Raw genomic sequence first — 19,751 nt, 5'->3', positions numbered from 1 at the left:
GCTGGTTCTCTGTAAGAATAAAGGCACTGCAATGAATCCTGCCTCCTTCCATCTGCATGGCAACATAGGATCATTCCTTGACCATAGCAACTGACACTCATGCCTTGCTTTCCCTTTGAAACAGGACGGATGTCACCACCACAAGTTATTTACCTCTTTCTACAGAATGCACCTCCATCTTGCAAGGAGAGGAGAATATTGCACAGATGCCCCTTTAAGGATTTTTAATAAAAAATAGATAGGTAATAATGACAATAGGAAGGAGAAGCTGCATCCAAACCACCTGCTGACTCATTCTCCCTTAGAAAGTCCTCTCAGGGGTGTTTAATTGCATCAGAGAAGGGACAGAACTGAGCAGAATGCTCAAACTTTCCTCTACCACTTGTTCCCCTCATTTAGATGATTTCCCCATCTACTTGGCTTCACAGCCACTGTTGAAAGGTATCCCTGAGTCTCAAACACCGTAAGAAAGCGGAAAATTTCAGAAGAAAAGCAACTGGGCAGTGAAGGCTGAAGTGTTCCCTTCCCTTCCATCGCATCCTCTTTGCACATCACTTCCTCCTAAGGTACTTTGCAAAGAAGAAGGGTTGCCTGTGACTTCCTTACCTGTGTCCACACTGTACTTGTGACAGAAGGTTTATCTTAAACACAATTACATCACTGCAAGCGTCAGACATTTTATTCAGACTAGTTAGGTAGACTGCATTTGACTCAGTGTTTGGAATGAACTAGTTCACGATATTCACAGAATTCAAAAATCTTTGAACTACACCTGAAAGCAGTTCCCATAATTGCAGGCTGGACTGAATGTGATTAACTTCATTTTGGGGGTAGAACATTCAGCGATTTTTAGTTCATCTCTAGGGTCATTCTTTTATTTGTCTTTTTTAATTCTATATATTCTTTTGGCCTCCAAACATAAGGATTGTATTTTAGTCTTCTTAAGTACATATGATACAGGAGCAAGTTATAACATTCTGAATGCTGAAAACAAATTGGAAAGGATATTTGGGATGTACTAGAACTGAACTTAGAACTGAACATGAACTAAACAGCTAAAAGAGGCAAACCTGAACTGAACTAGTTCCTTTTTAAAACAAACTTTCACGGCTTTGATTTGATTCCAAGGTTCTTACTCATTCTCCCTGATTTTCAAAAGTATATCTTATGGAGAACTTTGAACTTACTTCTGGATATAACTTCTGTGGGACTTGTAGGAAGAGCTGCAGGAAAAAAAGAATGACTAAAGTGAAATCTATACGCATTTAAATTCTGCACAATCTAAAAGTGTAGGCATGAGGTTGGCTTTGCCCCATCAATTCTGAGAAGGGCAATATTTTCATCATACATGGTCACTTTAACATTAGGCTTTGGTTATAAACAAAGATAAAAATGGAAGCCATGATTTCGAAGAAGGAGCATCAATAAAAAGGTGCCCTCAAATGCTGAGAGAATCAGACAAATTAGAAATAAAAGGTACCTGTTGTATTAGGTCTTCCGGAAGCTGCGGATAAACAAATAATAAAAATATTCAGCCAGCATAAATATTAAGAAAAAGACCCTTGATGTACATAAAATAGTGACATCTGTTGGTTGATATTCTGCATCTATTTTGTTACAAACGAGCAGAACAGATTTCCAGAAGAATCGCACCCAGTGCTGGTTCTCTGTAACAATAAAGGCACTGCAATGAATTCTGCCTATTTCCATCCACATGGCAACATAGGATCTTCCCTTGACCAGAGCAACTGACACTCATGCCTTGCTTTCCTGTTGAAACAGGACGGATGTCACCACAACAGGTTATTTGCCTCTTTCTACAGAATGCAGCTCCATCTTGGGAGGAGTGAAGAATATTGCACAGTATGCACAATATTATTAAGGCTTTTTAATAATGATGATGATGATGACGACGATGTAATAATGCCAATAGGAAGCAGAAGTATGGCCATGCAATTTACCAAATAGACTTTATACCATTTCCTCATTCATTTGGCTTCCTGCAATGAGATCTCCACTGTTAGAAATATATTAGAAGACTAAATACAAAGGATCTGAAAGTTACCTGAGCAGATGACACCAGCGTCTTCATGATGACCACAATTGTGACGTTCCCATCCCAGATGAGAGCACAGCTCCAGAGATGGTTCATTCCCTCTGCAGTTTACATCATCCAGGAGAATCTGGCCAGCGCCATGGCCAAAATGGGCACCTCCTGGTGCTGACAAAGCCAATCCACATCCAAGCTTTCTGCAGACAACCTGCGCGTCATTTAAGTCCCAGCCATCATCACAGACTGTCCCCCAGCTTCCTCTGTAGTAGAGTTCCACGCGTCCTTCACACCTGTTGTTCCCACCGACCAGTCTCATGGGAACATCTTAGAACAAGAAAATATCATTCTTACATAGGCAAGACTTGTAAACTCGGGTTCCCCCCATCCCTAACCTAAGCATCAGGCTCTACTGGCATCAGGATTTCAACATGTTGACTTTGTGCAGCTCATCAAGAGAGTAGTTGCTGTGAAGGCCTTTTGCATTCATAACTAATGAACCTTAACATATCTCCCCAGTTCTATATTGCCTTGAAAAAACAAATGCGTTGTATGTTAGGGGATTCCTTGCAATTGTGCAAAATATACTCCCCTCCCAAAAAGAAATGTTCATGTTACATAATTCCTGTCAAAACAAAAAGTTCTCTGCTTGAACTTGCCAAGCATACTTTCCATGACCTTGAATGGAGATGTGAACTGCAGTGGACCGAAGACGGGTGTTTTGTAAAGGAAGCAATGTGAACCGGAACGAGTTCCTTTTGGGTCATGCTGAACTTAAACTTAAGCTAATTCCTTTCTTAAAGGAACTTTCAAGCCTTTGATTTGACGCCAATGTTCTTGCTCATTCTCCCCAATTTTCACAGACCTATCTTACGGTGAACACTGAACTTACCTCTGGGTGAAACTGTTGGTTCATTTGTAGGAACGTCTTCTGCAGAAACAAACAAGACAAAAGTGAGATCTTTTGGCATTTAAATTCTGCATCATCTAAAACTGTAGGCATGAGGTTGACTTCTGTACCGTCACTTGGGCCAAACCAATGACAAGCAGGTCAATATTACCACCATACATGGTCCAATGAGCCTGTTTAGAGCTGGGCTTTGTTCATTTCTAAAGATAAAAATGGAAGCTGTGATCTGGAAGAATCTACATCTTTAAAAAACTTTTCTTTAAATGTTGAAGGAATTAGGCAAATAAGAAATAAAAGGTACCTGGTGTATGAGGTCCTACGGAAGCTGTGGATAAACAAATAATAAAAATATTCAGCTAGCATAAATATTAAGAAAAAGACCCTTGATGTACATAAAATAGTGACATCTGCTGCTTGATATTCTGCATCTATTTCGTTACAATCCAGCAAAACAGATACCCAGAATAACCACACGCAGTGCTGGTTCTCTGTAAGAATAAAGGCACTTCAATGAATCCTGCCTCCTTCCATCCGCATGGCAACATAGGATCATTCCTTAACCAGAGCAACTGACACTCATGCCTTGCTTTCCCTTTGAAACAGGACGGATGTCACCACTACAAGTTATTTACCTCTTTCTACAGAATGCACCTCCATCTTGCAAGGAGAGGAGAATATTGCACAGATGCCCCTTTAAGGATTTTTAATAAAAAATAGATAGGTAATAATGCCAATAGGAAGGAGAAGCTGCATCCAAACCACCTGCTGACTCAATCTCCCTTAGAAAGTGCTCTCAGGGGCGTTTAATTGCATCAGAGAAGGGACAGAACTGAGCAGAATGCTCAAACTTTCCTCTACCACTTGTTCCCCTCATTTAGATGATTTCCCCATCTACTTGGCTTCACAGTCACTGTTGAAAGGTATCCCTGAGTCTCAAACACTGTAACAAAGTGGAAAATTTCAGAAGAAAAGCAACTGGGCAGTGAAGGCTGAAGTGTTCCCTTCCCTTCCATCCCATCCTCTTTGCACATCACTTCCTCCTGAGGCACTTTGCAAAGAAGAAGGGTTGCCTGTGACTTCCTTACCTGTGTCCACACTGTACTTGTGACAGAAGGTTTATCTTAAACACAATTACATCTCTGCATGCGTCAGACATTTTATTCAGACTAGTTAGGTAGATTGCATTTGACTCAGTGTTTCGAATGAACTAGTTCACGATATTCACAGAATTCAAAAATCTTTGAACTACACCAGAAAGCAGTTCCCATAATTGCAGGCTGGACTGAATGTGATTAACTTCATTTTGGGGGTAGAACATTCAGCGATTTTTAGTTCATCTCTAGGGTCATTCTTTTATTTGTCTTTTTTAATTCTATATATTCTTTTGGCCTCCAAACATAAGGATTGTATTTTAGTCTTCTTAAGTACATATGATACAGGAGCAAGTTATAACATTCTGAATGCTGAAAACAAATTGGAAAGGATATTTGGGATGTACCAGAACTGAGCTTAGAACTGAACATGAACTAAACAGCTAAAAGAGGTAAACCTGAACTGAACTAGTTCCTTTTTAAAACAAAATTTCACGGCTTTGATTTGATTCCAAGGTTCTTACTCATTCTCCCTGATTTTCAAAAGTATATCTTATGGAGAACTTTGAACTTACTTCTGGATATAACTTCTGTGGGACTTGTAGGAAGAGCTGCAGGAAAAAAAGAATGACTAAAGTGAAATCGATACGCATTTAAATTCTGCACAATCTAAAAGTGTAGGCATGAGGTTGGCTTTGCCCCATCAATTCTGAGAAGGGCAATATTTTCATCATACATGGTCACTTTAACATTAGGCTTTGGTTATAAACAAAGATAAAAATGGAAGCCATGATTTGGAAGAAGGAGCATCAATAAAAAGGTGCCCTCAAATGCTGAGAGAATCAGACAAATAAGAAAAAAAAGGTACCTGTTGTATTAGGTCTTCCGGAAGCTGCGGATAAACAAATAATAAAAATATTCAGCCAGCATAAATATTAAGAAAAAGACCCTTGATGTACATAAAATAGTGACATCTGTTGGTTGATATTCTGCATCTATTTTGTTACAAACGAGCAGAACAGATTTCCAGAAGAATCGCACCCAGTGCTGGTTCTCTGTAACAATAAAGGCACTGCAATGAATTCTGCCTATTTCCATCCACATGGCAACATAGGATCTTCCCTTGACCAGAGCAATTGACACTCATGCCTTGCTTTCCTATTGAAATTGGAGGGATGTCACCACAACAATACTAAATACACAGGATTGGAAATTTACCTGAGCAGATGACACCAGCATCTTCACTATGAGCACAATTGTGACGTTCCCATCCCGGATGAGAGCACAGCTCCAGAGAAGGTTCATTCCCTCTGCAGTTTACGTCATCCAGGAGAATCTGGCCAGCGCCATGGCCAAAATGGGCACCTCCTGGTGCTGACAAAGCCAATCCACATCCAAGCTTTCTGCAGACAACCTGCGCGTCATTTAAGTCCCAGCCATCATCACAGACTGTCCCCCAGCTTCCTCTGTAATAGAGTTCCACGCGTCCTTCACACCTGTTGTTCCCACCGACCAGTCTCATGGGAACATCTTAGAACAAGAAAATATCATTCTTACATAGGCAAGACTTGTAAACTCAGGTTCTCCCCACCCCTAACCTAAGCATCATACTCTACTGGCATCAGGATTTCAACGTGTTGACTTTGTGCAGCTCATCAAGAGAGTAGTTGCCTTTTGCATTCATAACTAATGAACCTTAACATATCTCCCCAGTTCTATATTGCCTTGAAAAAACAAATGTGTTGTACATTTAGGGGATTTTTTTTTCAATTGTGCAAAATATTCTCCTCTCTAAAAAAGAAATGTTAATGTGACCAAATGCAGTGAACTGAACATTTGTGTTTTGTAAAGGAAGCAATGTGGACCGGAACGAGTTCCTTTTGGGTCATGCTGAACTTAAACTTAAGCTGGTACCTCTCTTTAAGGAACTTTCAAGCCTTTGATCTGACGCCAATGTTCTTGCTCATTCTCCCCAATTTTGACAAGCCCATCTTACAGTGAACACTGAACTTACCTCTGGGTGAAACTGCTGTTTCACTTGTAGGAACTTCTTCTGCAGAAACAAACATGACAAAAGTGAGATCTTTTGGCATTTAAATTCTGTACCATCTAAAACTGTAGGCATGAGGTTGACGTCTTAGATACTAAGTCATCTAATACATAGTATGTATTATGTAGCAGATTTTTAAATAATTGGCAGATTATCCTTACCGGTAGATTGCAGGAATTCTGTGGTTAATACTTTGAAAAGATAGAAATATAGGAAAAACAAGAATTAAGAGCAATATTACTGAAAATCCCAGCTTTGTAGCTGTGAATTTTGTTCTAATACTAAGTCATCTAATACATATTATGTATTATGTAGCAGATTTTTAAATAAGTGGCAAATTTTCCTTACCGCTGGTTTGCGGGAATTCTGTGGTTAATGCTTTGAAAAGAAACAAACAAAAAGGATTCAGAGCCGCATTACAATTAATGATCTTACAAGTATACAGCATTTACTTGTAAATGAATGGTGAATTGTTGAAAATGGGGGGGGGGAATAAACTAAGTGAATATAAAAATAATATGTCCTTCAACCGTATCTATGGTCCCTGGGATGGTGTCCCTGGGGTCATAGGAAGCACTGGATCCTTCTCACCAAGGGTGGAAAGAGCTGTCCAGCCATGAAGAGGACCATCAGGTCCCTCCTCCTCAGTGCCAAGCATCTTGTCCTATCAATATGGAGCAAAGGGTTTCAGACAAAGATGCAAAAAGTTTCCATCTATACCACATTTACCCATGTTAGGGAGGATCCAACGCGTTCCCATCCTGAAGGATTCAATGCATTTCCAGTCACTAACATGCCCCCAAACTGGGGAGGTAACTATATCAGTTCCAATTTCCTCATCAAAATGTCATTCCATTCCCCCCCCCATTTAATACACTTTTCCTATTTCTACATTTAAACCCTCCAAGATCCAGTCAATCCAGATTAAATGTGAAGGTAATATGGGAGTGGCTGCATTTTGATGTAGACTATCCATGCGGATGCTGTGCAAAACTCGAATGCATGAGCAGTAGCAAGTCCACAGTAAACAGCCTTGCGAAAAGACCCAATGCCACTTTCTGCAGCAGCTCCCCGGTTCTTCAGATGTAATCTCTCCCAGCACCTCCTGGAGATGCTGTGCACCAGACTTGAGACCTTTGCATGCAAACATGTGCTGTGCCACTCAGCCATGGCCTTCCCACAGTGAACATGGCACTCTGAAGACAAGCAGAGGTCAAAGCAGGCACCCCCCTCAACTGACTTCACATTGCAAGGTGGCTGTAATGCACAAAACCCTCTGGAGGGATCTGCCTGCAATTTGGCAGGCTTACAACACTCTTGAGGGGCTCATTAGCCTACAAACACCAAGCAATTCTGTGACAAGGGGGGGGGGAGTATAGCCAATGTGGGGAAAACAGAAATTCTGATTTAACAGAGCTGATTTGGGCCCAAATAACAAATCTTATGGGAAAGACACAGAATGGGTCCAAAACAGACTTGATCCTAGTGTTACAGATGCATATACACAGTAAATCTTATGGTCAGTGCTTTTTATTTTATTTTATTTTATTTTATTTTATTATTCTTTTCTTTTCTTTTCTTTTATTATTTTAATAAATAGCTCATTTCCCAACCCACACTGGCCCATGAGAGTTGGGGAATGATCTAACTTTTCCAAAATTTCATTTCATGAGGCTGCGTTAGGCCCCTATATTTTAATCCCAAAGCCAAATCTCAGATGCCAAAAGTGTTGAGATTCTCGTCCAACAAAAACCAAAGATATTTGGCTGTAGGAAAAAGAAATGTATGAGTTCCAAGATTACCTGCTATATTGTAATAGGCAAAAAAGCCAGAGCCTGAACGATAGGACTGTCTGTGGAGCAGAACTGTCATAGTGCCTGTATAGGAAGTGAATACCCAGCTCCAGCCACTGCATATATTCCCAAGTAGTGCTGATTGATAAACATTTCCATCGTAGACATGAACATATTCATGCGTACAGTCTAAACTGTGAAGATAAAAGAGCACAAAACCATCTTATTTCAAGCAAGAGCTCCTGGGTCCCGTCCCATCCCATCCCAAAGTTTGCAGTATCAGTACTTACTTCAAATAGTCAAGAGTTAGCACTATAGGACTAGAATCATAGGAATAGATTGTCCAGAGACACTGTATGATGCTTCCATCACCATTGTAATACGGGCCAGAAAATGACTGATATGGATTTGAGAAAGTATTGCCACATCCATAGATTCCTAGTAAACATACAATTAAACACTGATTATCTCAGTCCCCTGCCCCCACAAAAAAGCAGTCCTGGTAACAATTCTCTATCTTAACCTTGACCCTGGTACTTACAAGGACTAAGTTTCTTGTAGTCCTTCTTTTTTCTTCAGCCACCAGAAATATCAGGTTTGCTTGTCTTGCGAAACAGTCATTTCAGCCAAATGATCCATGTACCACAAGCAACAAGCTGCCATCAGTAGAGGAATAAGGACTAGACCCATAAGGCCCAGTGAATCCAGGTTACCCAATCTCCAGTATAGGATCCTTTATAACACAGTATATATTTCATGGGCCCACCCAATTCAATATGTTTGTTTGTTTGTTTGTTTGTTTGTTTGTTTGTTTGTTTGGTTTTTAAATGCTATTTTATTAGGCTAGAAATACAGCATTTCTTATAAAGTGATGTTTTCTTGATCAGAGAACAAGGGAAAGAAGGAACAGTGTTTTTATTCTGGATCAGGTGTTTGTGCTTCGCAATACAACATGCTCATTGCTTCTAGTTCCACACTTATATGTGAATTTCCATGCAACTTTTCAAAGTCGTTTTCATTTTTGCTTTGTGTCAAAAAATATATGACTCAGCAACCTTAAAAACATTTCTCACTGAAGCTTAGACACTCCACCATGTAGCAGACAGTCCTGCTTGCAAAAAAAGTCACACTTGGAATGTGAAAAAGTAGAAGGCAAGCACTTACCAGTAGTTTGTGCAGAAGCTGCTGGTCCTAAAGAAAGATAAACAATGATCAGCAAATTTAAACGTTTGTTTGTTTGTTTGTTTATTATGGCAGGCTTAAAACACTCCTGAAGGGCTTCCTTCCCCACAAATACCAACCAATTCTCTCTAGAACATGGTGTTTGGCATAGAGGGGAGGTTTATTCTGCCACCATCCCTGCTGCCTCTGCTTCCCTTGGCCTAAGGTCAGTTTCTGGGCCTTGGAGAATGGAAAGGCAGTGGAGGTTTGCTGTAGCTTCCAAATCTGGTTATCAAATGATCCATGCACCACAAGCAGAGAGCTGCCATCAGGAATAAGGACCCACAAGCCCAATGAATCCAGCTTAGCTCCTTGCCCCACCCCCAGCATAGGTTTAAAGACAAAGGTTCTCTTTTTAGAATGATAAACCTGTTCACAAGGAATTCAACAGTTTGCCAAACCATTCATATTTGGGGTGGGGTGGGGTGGACAATCTGATTTACTTCCATTTAAACCAGGAATGGCTAGCCACAGCCTAGAAACGGCAACAGGCACCACAAGGAATTTTCACCCCTCTGAGTCTTTTTCATTTTTCCTGGTTGTCAATACAATGGCTCAGCTACCTTAGGAACATTTTTCACCGAAACTCGCATGCGCTCCACGTAGCAGACAATCTTGCTTGTGAAAAAAGTCACACTTGGGATGAGAAAAAGTAAGAGGGAGGCACTCACCAGTAGTTTCTGCAGTGGTTGCTGGTCCTAAAGAAATAGGAACATTGATCAGCAAATCTAAATATTAGTACTGTATTTTATTTTGGCACACATAAAACACCCCTGAAGGACTTGTTTCCCCACAAATACCAACCAATTCTGGCCTAGGCAGATTAGGAGTGAGGTGCACTGTTTGGTACTGGTCCTGCCGGAGCTTGAGGCAAGGACTGTTTGCCACCATCCCTGCTCCCCTTGCCTTCCCTTGCCTTTTGAGACTTGGAGAATGGAAAGACAGTGAAGGTAGATACCTTCTTACACCTTTGTGAGCATTTACATCTAATGCTCACGATGTCCTCCAGCTAAAACCTGTGCTCACTAGAGCCCTCTTCACTGGGTATTCATTATTTTCAATTGTGTGTACACAGAGAGGAGGCAACAAAATTGCAACTGAATGTCTAATTATTCAGTTGGAGGCTTGCTTCTGTATGATTCCTACTCTCATCTGGAACTGAGACATCATTCTCCATAGTAAATCTGTACAGAACTGTGCCCCCAGCCATGATATCTAATAGTCCCTCATCATCAGAAATATCCTGTACATACTTATTTTCACATTCGAGTTCTTTTCCGCCTTTCCTCATTGACTTTCCCCAGTATCTTCTGCTCATACCTGCACATCATCAATATATTAGAATTTTCAAAAGCAGGTAAGATTTTCCCAAATTTAGGATGAAACTAACAACACCTATATTGAGTATAGCTTGTATGTTTTGATGGAGTCTTAAATACTCAAGTCAGCTTCATGTGTTCCTTTGCAACAAATTCTTCCCATCATTAACTAGCAACTTGTAAGGTCAGCATAGAGAAGGGGAACAAGAAAGAGCAAGAATGTTTAGAATTTAAGCCATATTACCTGATGCACTTAGACATATTTCATTAAACAGGAACAGCCAAGTAAAGATCAGGAAGGAACTCATTTTTGCCAGATTGCCTTCTAAGTTGATTAAGCATGCACCAGAATATATAGGAATGAAAATTGACAGGGCGTGCCATGCAATTTGATATTTTTACTTTATCTCATTATAGTTGGACAGAGGGCTACTGTCTAATGGTATTTATGCTGTCAAGGCATTGCTTATAGTAATGCTACACTTTGTTATTTTAATTTTTTAAAAATCCATTTCCTGGTACCAAGACACGGAGTATTATTCAATTCTTGTAATGAAAAGATAATAATCACTTGCGCCAATTCAAATGCAATGCACATATTGGCAGACAGTATTGTCATTAAACGCTGCTGCTTGCAAAGTGAAAATGCAAATAAAGTAGGATGCTTTAAATGCATCAGAAACCCAGCAGAATAAAAATATCTTAACAACCCAGTTAAAAGAGACGCAAAGAAAGGACCAGCAGTGAAAATGCTGCTTCCATTATTAAAGTGAAATGTTGGCTTCCTGTTCAAAGTGCACATGTCAAGGGGCTAGAATACTTAACATGACAGAATTGTGAGATAACCAGCCCCATATAACTAACATGCTTTCTGATGCTGCGGGAAGAGGGGACTATTTTGGAATTCACTTGGGAAAACATATTTTAAAGTTCTAACAGTCTATACTTACATACTTCATTTTGCTGCATATTTTGTGATTTGAATTTTTGGGGGGTTCTCTCACAAAAGGCTACTTGCCCCAAACTTGGATATTGGCATCCAAGGAATTCTCCTTTTGTACCTTTCCCTCCCCCCAATTGCCAACCAGCAAAAATTGTTCATTCTAATTTTAATTCGGTCGTACTCTGGAAAAACACCTTTGAATGATTCAACTGCCAGTCAATATCTTTCATGTAAAGCTATCAAGGTAAAGATTATAGCCATAATTATCTCCTTGTCTACCAACAAGCAACCATTCTAGCCTCAAGAAAAGACTTGAGGAACAGAGTTATAAACAATGGGATAAAAATAAAATGGAAGTCAAGGAAATCTCTGGAGATTTGTGCATAATTCTCCTGATGGAGGCAGTCAATGACTGCCACAAACAGATCATGTTCTTTAAAACATACACACCACCTTTTCAGATGCTCTCCAGGAGAAACCTACTCTTTGATATTTGCATGTACATACTCAGGACTAGGATTTAGCACTTTATTATGAAGAAGATTAGAAGCCCCCTTACCAGCTGGAGTAGGCTCTTCTGAAGTTAGTTCTTGAAGGGGAACAAAATAACAGAGTAAGAGAAATTGCGAAGTAAATTAAAATGTCACTAAAATAAAAATGGTGTTCTGAAGTGATGCTTTTAAATATGTAGCAGATTTTCCTTACCACTTGTTTGCACTTCTGGGGCTGTTTATTGCAAAAGATAGGAAAAACAAGAATTAAGAGCAACATTACTGAAAACCCCAGCTTTTGTAGCAATGAATTTTGTTTTAATACTAAGACATCTAATACATAGTATGTATTATGTAGCAGATTTTTAAAGAAGTAGCAGATTTTCCTTACCGGTAGTTTGCGGGAATTCTGTGGTTAATACTATGAAAAGATAGGAATATAGGAAAATCAAGAGTTAAGAGCAACATTACTGAAAATCCCAGCTTTTGTAATCTCTCCCAGCACCACCTGGAGGTGTTGTGCACCAAATTTGGGACCTTTGCATGCAAACATGTGCCGAGCCACTCAGCCATGGCCTTCCCACAGTGAACATGGCTCTCTGAAGACAAGCAGAGGCCAAAGCAGGCACCCCCCGCAACTGACTTCACGTTACAAGGTGGCTATAATCACAGACTGAGATTTGTATTCTCAGGACCCACCCTATTCCCTTGATTGTATTATTGAGCTATATTATTCCAGCCTAGGAGTACCTGAGCAAATGACACTGGCATCTTCATGATGACCACAGTCATGTGTTCCCCAACCTCTGTGAGAACACTGAAGCAGGGAAGATTCGCTTCCTGTGCACTGCACATTATCCAGGAGGATGTTGCCTGAGCCTGGACCAAAATGGGCATTTCCTGGTGCTGACTGAGCTGGTCCACATCCAAGCTCTCTGCAGACGACGTGTGCATGATTGAGATTCCAAATGTCATCACAGACTGTTCCCCAGTTGCCATTATGATATACCTCAAGGCGACCTTCACATCTGTTGCCTCCATTAACTAATCTCAAGGCAGCTAAATTGGAAATATTCAAATATTTAAAAAGGTATTTCTTATTGTCAAACAAGTCAAAAATATGTTGATTTTTTCCTTTTCCCACCATTAAGATCAACCCAATTGCACAGTGAAATAAAATAAAGACTCAGTTGACATTAACAGTGCATATTGTACATTGTTCTATTAGATGGCACTGGGGATAGTTGCTTTGAATTAGAGATGACTTACTGGCGGCTCTCGACACTGTTGGACTCCAACCCCTATGAGCCCCAGCCAGCATGGTCAGTAGCCAGGGATGATGGGAACTGTAGTTTAACAACACCTAGAAGGCTATATTTTAGCCACCCCTGCTTTAAATACTTCCCCCCCCCCCCGAATTTATCAGGAAAGCCAGGAAAGTTGAGGGACGTAGCTTGGTAATATCCTACACCTGCAATTCTCCGTTTCCCACTCCTTCTACTGACCAACTGAGCAGAGGCTTTTTGATTCCTGGAACTTGAGTGCAAGAAGCCTTGGTTCTCACTGAAACTTTGTGGGAAGTTAAAGCAACAAACAGAGCATACACACTCTTTAAAAAATCACTTAGTGCTGCCAGCAGTGTGCCACTGGAACCCCAGAGGGTTTCAACTCCCTTTGACCAGCGCAATTCACAGAAGATTCCAGGGCCAGGCAGAAGACAGGGTGCGATAACTTTTTGGACTTTGTGAAGGCAGCTACCAAGAGCTTTTCTATTGCATTAAATGTCTTGGAATGGGGAGAATTTTACCAATGCAGCAGACTAAGGACTATTTTTGCATTTTGGATTGCTTTAAATAATTCAAAGGTACTATTTTGATGGGGTTTTTTTGTTTTGCAACACCCATTTCCTTACAGAAATCCAGACAGATTCCGAAACTGAATTCCTTTCATAAGGACAGCTAGAGTTATTAAGTAATACCTGAGCAAATGACACTGGCATCTTCAGAATGACCACAGTTGTGTGTCCCCCAACCTCTGTGAGAACACTGAAGCAGGGAAGATTCGCTTCCTGTGCACTGTACATCGTCCAGGAGGATGTTGCCTGAGCCTGGACCAAAACGGGCACTTCCTGGTGCTGACAGAGCTGGTCCACATCCAAGCTCCCTGCAGACCACACGTGCATGATTCAGGTTCCAAATATCATCACAGACTGTTCCCCAGTTGCCATTATGATATACTTCAAGGCGACCTTCACATCTGTTTCTTCCATTAACTAATCGCAAGGAACGTTCTTTGGAATATGCAAAAAATAAATATTATATAAACAAGACAATGAAACACTATATTGGAAAACTGGTCAACACAATGAGCACTCAGTACTACTGCATGGAAATTTCGTTCCATAAAACAGATTTGACTGCATTAGGCCCCTATATTTTAATCCCAAAGATTTTGAGATTCTAGTCCATCAAAAGCAAAGATATTTGGCTGTAAGGAAAAGAAATGTATGACTTTCAAGGTTACCTGCTGTATCGTAATAGGCAAAAATGCCACACTTGGGATGAGAAAAAGTAAGAGGGAGGCACCCACCAGTCTGCTCATACCTGCACGTCATCAATATATTAGAATTTTCAAAAGCAGGTAAGATGAAACTAACAACATCTATATTGAGAATAGCTTGTATGATTTGATGGAGTCTTAAATACTCAAGTCAGCTTCATGTGTTCCTTTGCAACAAATTCTTCCATCATTAACTAGCAACTTGTAAGGTCAGCATAGAGAAGGGGAACAAGAAAGAGCAAGAATGTTTAGAATTTAAGCCATATTACCTGATGCACTTAGACATATTTCATTAAACAGGAACAGCCAAGTAAAGATCAGGAAGGAACTCATTTTTGCCAGATTGCCTTCTAAGGTGATTAAGCATGCACCAGAATATATAGGAATGAAAATTGAAAGGGCGTGCCATGCAATTTGACATTTTTAGTTTATCTCATTATAGTTGGACAGAGGGCTACTGTCTAATGGTATTTATGCTGTCAAGGCATTGCTTATAGTAATGCTACACTTTGTTATTCAAATTTTTTAAAAATCCATTTCCTGGTACCAAGACATGGAGTATGGTTCAATTCTTGTAATGAAAAGATAATAATCACTTGCACCAATTCAAATGCAATGCACATATTGGCAGAGAGTATTGTTGTCATTAAACGCTGCTGTGATCCTTCATTTACCCTGGCATGAGACATGAAAAAGGCCTTTGATAGGTTGTGATGGAAGTTCTTGTACAGCACAATGCAACTGGACCTACTATTTCAGTACCTACCATTACAATTATCCAGATCCATTTACTTTTGTCTGTGATCATCATCTAAGGCCCTTCTTCATGTGCCTCCTCCACAAGAGGTCTGGAGAGTGGCAACATGAGAACAGACTTTTTCTGTGATGGCTCCCCATTTGTCAAATTCTCTCCCCAGGAATGCTTGCCTAGCACCTTCATTACCTATCTTTAGACGCCAGGCAAAACATTCTTCTTTCCCCAGGCCTTGGCTAATTAAATAATCTATGGCCTTTAAAACTGTGTGTGTGTGTGTGTGTGTGTGTGTGTGTGTGTGTGTGTGTGGAGGTATTGTGTTGTTTGTTACTATGTTATGTATTTTTGTGGGTTTATATCGTAATCCTCCATGTGTACCTCGGATGAAGGGCAATATAGAAATTTAATAAATAAATAAATAACTTTGGAACAAATTTTCATCCTGTCTGATTTCATGTGATACTATGTTTATAGTCATAGAGCTATGTTGTGGGATTTGAACTCTTGTTACCAGAAAGAAAGGCAAAGGAATACACTATCGTATCTTTTTGTATTTGTGCTGTGAACTTTGCTTGTCAAAGATTGCCACCCCTTGCTGTTTAGTGGGGATGAATTTGCCACACATTCCTTCTCAGAAGAAAACACACATTGGTCTCTCCCATAGACATGAGATTTAGGGGATCATATAGGCAGGAGTTCCCAATAGGAGCAGAATAATCAAGCTGCTATTTAAGCCTGTGCCATCCCCTCCACTTCCTTCTTCTCTTTTGCAGTGCTCACCCTCCCTCCATCTACAGTGTGGGTGGGGTTGTGTTTTTTGCTAGTCTCTCTTTCTGGGAGCTAAATATAATTTTGGGGGTAAGTCCCTGATTTCTCATTGAAACTCTCCTTTTTCACCCACCCTGTAGGGTTATTTGATCTGCTGCTAATGTATGTACTTATTTGGTCTGTTTGGAATTTAGTGTGGGCAGGTAAGGGAATTTTAAAACACCACTGGCAGGCACTCTGAGGCATTATGGGGAGAAGGGGCATTTTGAGTCTCCTCAGCAGCTTTCAACTTCAAGAGTCCCTTGGGCTGCCCTTTAGGCCTGGCCTGTGAATCTTGGTGAATACTGGACCGTGGGCCCCAGGTATGCATGTTGAGTAGTCATTGCCAAGACTCACATAGCAAGGAGGAAGAATTTTATTCCAATTCCTGGCCAGAGAGTCACAGAATGCAGTTGTTTGCATGCCCCTGTGGAGTGGAGTAATGCTTTCCTTATACACAATTATTATAACCCATCTGCCCACAGTTACATAATTTGGTTATTGTTTGGCAGATTTTGAATAAATATGACCTTTTCAGCATTACTCTTGTCTCTCAAGTCTTCTTCCAGAGTGTGTTTATAAATGTTTATAGCAAGGATTATACCTCTGTTGGTTTGACATTTATTGAACTGTGGATGTTAACAGTAACTGGAAAATTTCCTCAGCATGTTAACTGCTTCAAATTAATGCCAGCAAAGTGCCTCAATTGTTTTACAAATTTGAACACTTAACCTGTTTATATAGGTCAGAAAAGAACTCTGCACTAACCAATGCAGAGGTATCAATGCTAATCAAAACTGTACAGCGCATAGCCTATAAAGCAGTGTGACTTTGAGTGCCACAAACAGATCATGTTCTTTAAAACATACACACCACCTAATTTCCAGGTTTCTCATTTTCAGATGCTCTCCAGGAGAAACCTATTCTTTGATATTTGCATGTACATACTCAGGATTAGGATTTAGCACTTTATTATGAGGAATATTAGAAGCCCCCTTACCAGCTGGAGTAGGCTCTTCTGAAGTTAGTTCTTGAAGGGGAACAAAATAACAGAGTAAGAGAAATTGTGAAGTAAATTAAAATGTTACTAAAATAAAAATGGTGTTTTGAAGTGATGCTTTTAAATATGTAGCAGATTTTCCTTACCACTTGTTTGCACTTCTGGGGCTGTTTATTGCAAAAGATAGGAAAAACAAGAATTAAGAGCAACATTACTGAAAACCCCAGCTTTTGTAGCAATGAATTTTGTTTTAATACTAAGTCATCTAATACATAGTATGTATTATGTAGCAGATTTTTAAAGAAGTAGCAGATTTTCCTTACCAGTAGTTTGCGGGAATCCTGTGGTTAATACTATGAAAAGATAGGAATATAGGAAAAACAAGAGTTAAGAGCAACATTACTGTAAATCCCAGCTTTTGTTTTTTGTTTTTATAAGATATTTATTAAAATTTTCAAAGTATTACAAAGTAAAAATAAAAATAAAAAACAAAATAAAAATGGTTAAAAACAACTCATTCTTTCCATTACTTATTCTTCATTAGCTTATTTCCCGGACCTCCTCACGCCTCCCTTTTTTGTATTCCAGTTCAGTTTGTTGGTTCAGCAAACCCTTACCCTCTTTATTTATCCTAATCATTAATCTTAAAATATTACAACATTAAATTTTTGCCTATTAATAATCCATTTTTCATATTCCCTTATAGTATTACAGCTGAAAACCACTTAATTTCTATCCAACATCATTCTAACATTCATTAATTTTACAATATTTCTGTAGATAGTATTTAAATTTCTTCCAATCTTCTTCCACCGACTCTTCTCCCTGGTCTCGGATTCTGCCAGTCATTTCCGCCAGTTCCATGTAGTCCATCACCTTCATCTGCCATTGTAAATTCCAGCTTTTGTAGCAGTGAATTTTGTTTTAATACTAAGTCATCTAATACATAGTATGTATTATGTAGCAGAATTTTAAATAAGTAGCATATTTTCCTTACCGGTAGTTTGCGGGAATTCTGTGGTTAATACTATGAAAAGATAAGAATACAGGAATAACAAAAATTAAGAGCAACAATACTGAAAATCCTAGCTTTTGTAGCAGTGAATTTCCATACCATTTTGCAATTATTATTCTTTTTAAAAAAAATCATGAAAATTCATCTCATTTTAATGTTTATTCTCTTTCACTAATATATGCATTTTCCTTGCACAATTGGCCCTAGAATATTGCTTGACTGAGTTTACAAGCTTGAGTTTATATGCCGCTTCTCCATAATGAGCTGTGCCTAAAACAAGTTACAGCAAGCATTCAAAACATCAAAAAATATACGAAACACAGCATGGCAGTAAATTAAAAAATGACAAAAATCAACAATATGCCAAACACAAAATTTGTTCAATATTACACAAAAAACCCCCAACAATGTGGATTGAAGTACATAAGGACAAATTGAGTAGGTTCAACTTTAAATGTGAGCTGGATTAAATCCCCCCCGCCAAAAAAATATACTGCATTTGAAAAAACAAAATCCCCAATGGTGTGCTCAAAGGAGCTCTTATATATACAACTGTCCTCACATATACCCTTATGTGGAAGTGATACATTATTTGTCATAGTAGACATGTATGGGACTGTGCCCCCTGTCATTATGTCTAATAGTCCCTCATCATCAGAAATATGTCCACATCGATACTCTCCCAAGTATCTTCTGCTCATACCTGCACATAATCAAGATATTATCATATCAGAAGCAGGCAGGATTTTGCCCAATTTAGGATGACCCTGACAATGCCTCTGTTGAGAATATCATGTGTTTTGAAGGAGTCATAAATACTCAAGTCAGCTTCATGTGTTCCTTTGCAACAAATTCTTCCCATAATCAACTAGCAATTTGTAAGGTCAGCGCAGAGAAGGGGAACAAGAAAGAGCAAGAATGTTTAGAATTTTAGCCATATTACCTGATGCACTTAAACATATTTCATTAAACAGGAACAGCCAAGTAAAGATCAGGAAGGAACTCATTTTTGCCAGATTGCCTTTTATGTTGATTAAACATGCACCAGTATATATAGGATTAAGAAGTGAAAGGGTGTGCTATGGAATTTTATACTTTATCTCGTTATAGCAGGACAGTCAGTGTTTTAACAAAAAGATACCACTTCTGTCAATTCATATGCAATGCAAATATTAGCTAAATTATTGACTTTGGCATGAGATATGAAAAAAGGCCTTTGATGTGGTGAAAGTTCTTGTATGTCACAATGCAATTGGACCTAATATTGCAGAACCTACTGTTCATACATTATTATTTATTATTCCATATCTCTTTGTTAGGATTTAACCTCCTTCCATCAGGCCTGTAAGACAGAGCTATTCCACCTGGCCTTTAATTTGAATTCAGCCTGATCTTTTATTTCCCTTCTCTTCCCTCCCCCTCTCCTTTTATGAAGATTACTCGCTCTGAGACCCCACAGCTAATTCTCTTGCTGGCCCAAGTAGGACCAATTCAGTCAACTAGCCCTGGGGATTATCTAATACAGTGTTACCTCGGGTTACATACGCTTCAGGTTACACACTTAACCCAGAAAGGTTAAGAACTTTGCTTCAGGATAAGAACAGAAATTGGGCTCTGGCAGCGCGGCGGCAGCAGGAGGCCCCATTAGCTAAAGTGGTGCTTCAGGTTAAGAACAGTTTCAGGTTAAGAACAGACCTCCGGAACAAATTAAATACTTAAGCTGAGGTACCACTGTACTTATTTCCCCT

General features: G+C 39.4%; 1 protein-coding gene across 3 annotated transcripts in view; it reads right to left on the bottom strand.

Moving 5' to 3' along the window:
* Positions 1 to 19,038, bottom strand: part of LOC308586356 (scavenger receptor cysteine-rich domain-containing protein DMBT1-like) — a 40,829-nt gene extending 21,791 nt beyond the window's left edge. The window contains exons 1-25 of one of the 3 annotated variants that reach the window (XM_081192835.1): positions 18,947 to 19,038; positions 17,986 to 18,015; positions 17,312 to 17,341; positions 17,135 to 17,155; positions 16,989 to 17,018; positions 13,847 to 14,158; positions 12,619 to 12,927; positions 12,260 to 12,289; positions 12,083 to 12,103; positions 11,937 to 11,966; positions 9,787 to 9,813; positions 9,059 to 9,085; positions 8,185 to 8,332; positions 7,904 to 8,088; positions 6,450 to 6,479; positions 6,263 to 6,292; positions 6,066 to 6,104; positions 5,270 to 5,581; positions 4,920 to 4,943; positions 4,627 to 4,662; positions 3,262 to 3,285; positions 2,943 to 2,981; positions 2,066 to 2,377; positions 1,481 to 1,504; positions 1,188 to 1,223 (exon numbers count right to left, since the gene is read on the bottom strand). In XM_081192835.1, coding sequence (XP_081048961.1) covers positions 1,188 to 1,223; positions 1,481 to 1,504; positions 2,066 to 2,377; positions 2,943 to 2,981; positions 3,262 to 3,285; positions 4,627 to 4,662; positions 4,920 to 4,943; positions 5,270 to 5,581; positions 6,066 to 6,104; positions 6,263 to 6,292; positions 6,450 to 6,479; positions 7,904 to 8,088; positions 8,185 to 8,332; positions 9,059 to 9,085; positions 9,787 to 9,813; positions 11,937 to 11,966; positions 12,083 to 12,103; positions 12,260 to 12,289; positions 12,619 to 12,927; positions 13,847 to 14,158; positions 16,989 to 17,018; positions 17,135 to 17,155; positions 17,312 to 17,341; positions 17,986 to 18,015; positions 18,947 to 19,010 — 2,170 coding nt within the window. In that variant the 5' untranslated portion in view covers positions 19,011 to 19,038. Of the gene's footprint in view, positions 1 to 1,187; positions 1,224 to 1,480; positions 1,505 to 2,065; positions 2,378 to 2,942; positions 2,982 to 3,261; positions 3,286 to 4,626; positions 4,663 to 4,919; positions 4,944 to 5,269; positions 5,582 to 6,065; positions 6,105 to 6,262; positions 6,293 to 6,449; positions 6,480 to 7,903; positions 8,089 to 8,184; positions 8,333 to 9,058; positions 9,086 to 9,786; positions 9,814 to 11,936; positions 11,967 to 12,082; positions 12,104 to 12,259; positions 12,290 to 12,618; positions 12,928 to 13,846; positions 14,159 to 14,696; positions 14,776 to 16,988; positions 17,019 to 17,134; positions 17,156 to 17,311; positions 17,342 to 17,985; positions 18,016 to 18,946 lie in introns of those variants that run through there. The other 2 variants (XM_081192836.1, XM_081192837.1) reach the window with 2 other exon arrangements.
* Between the last annotated feature and the right edge of the window lie 713 nt (positions 19,039 to 19,751).

Source organism: Podarcis bocagei (genome assembly GCF_964188305.1).
Source record: "Podarcis bocagei genome assembly, chromosome: 4".
NCBI classification, from domain to species: Eukaryota; Metazoa; Chordata; class Lepidosauria; order Squamata; family Lacertidae; genus Podarcis; species Podarcis bocagei.
This window is presented reverse-complemented; position numbering and strand designations above follow the sequence as displayed.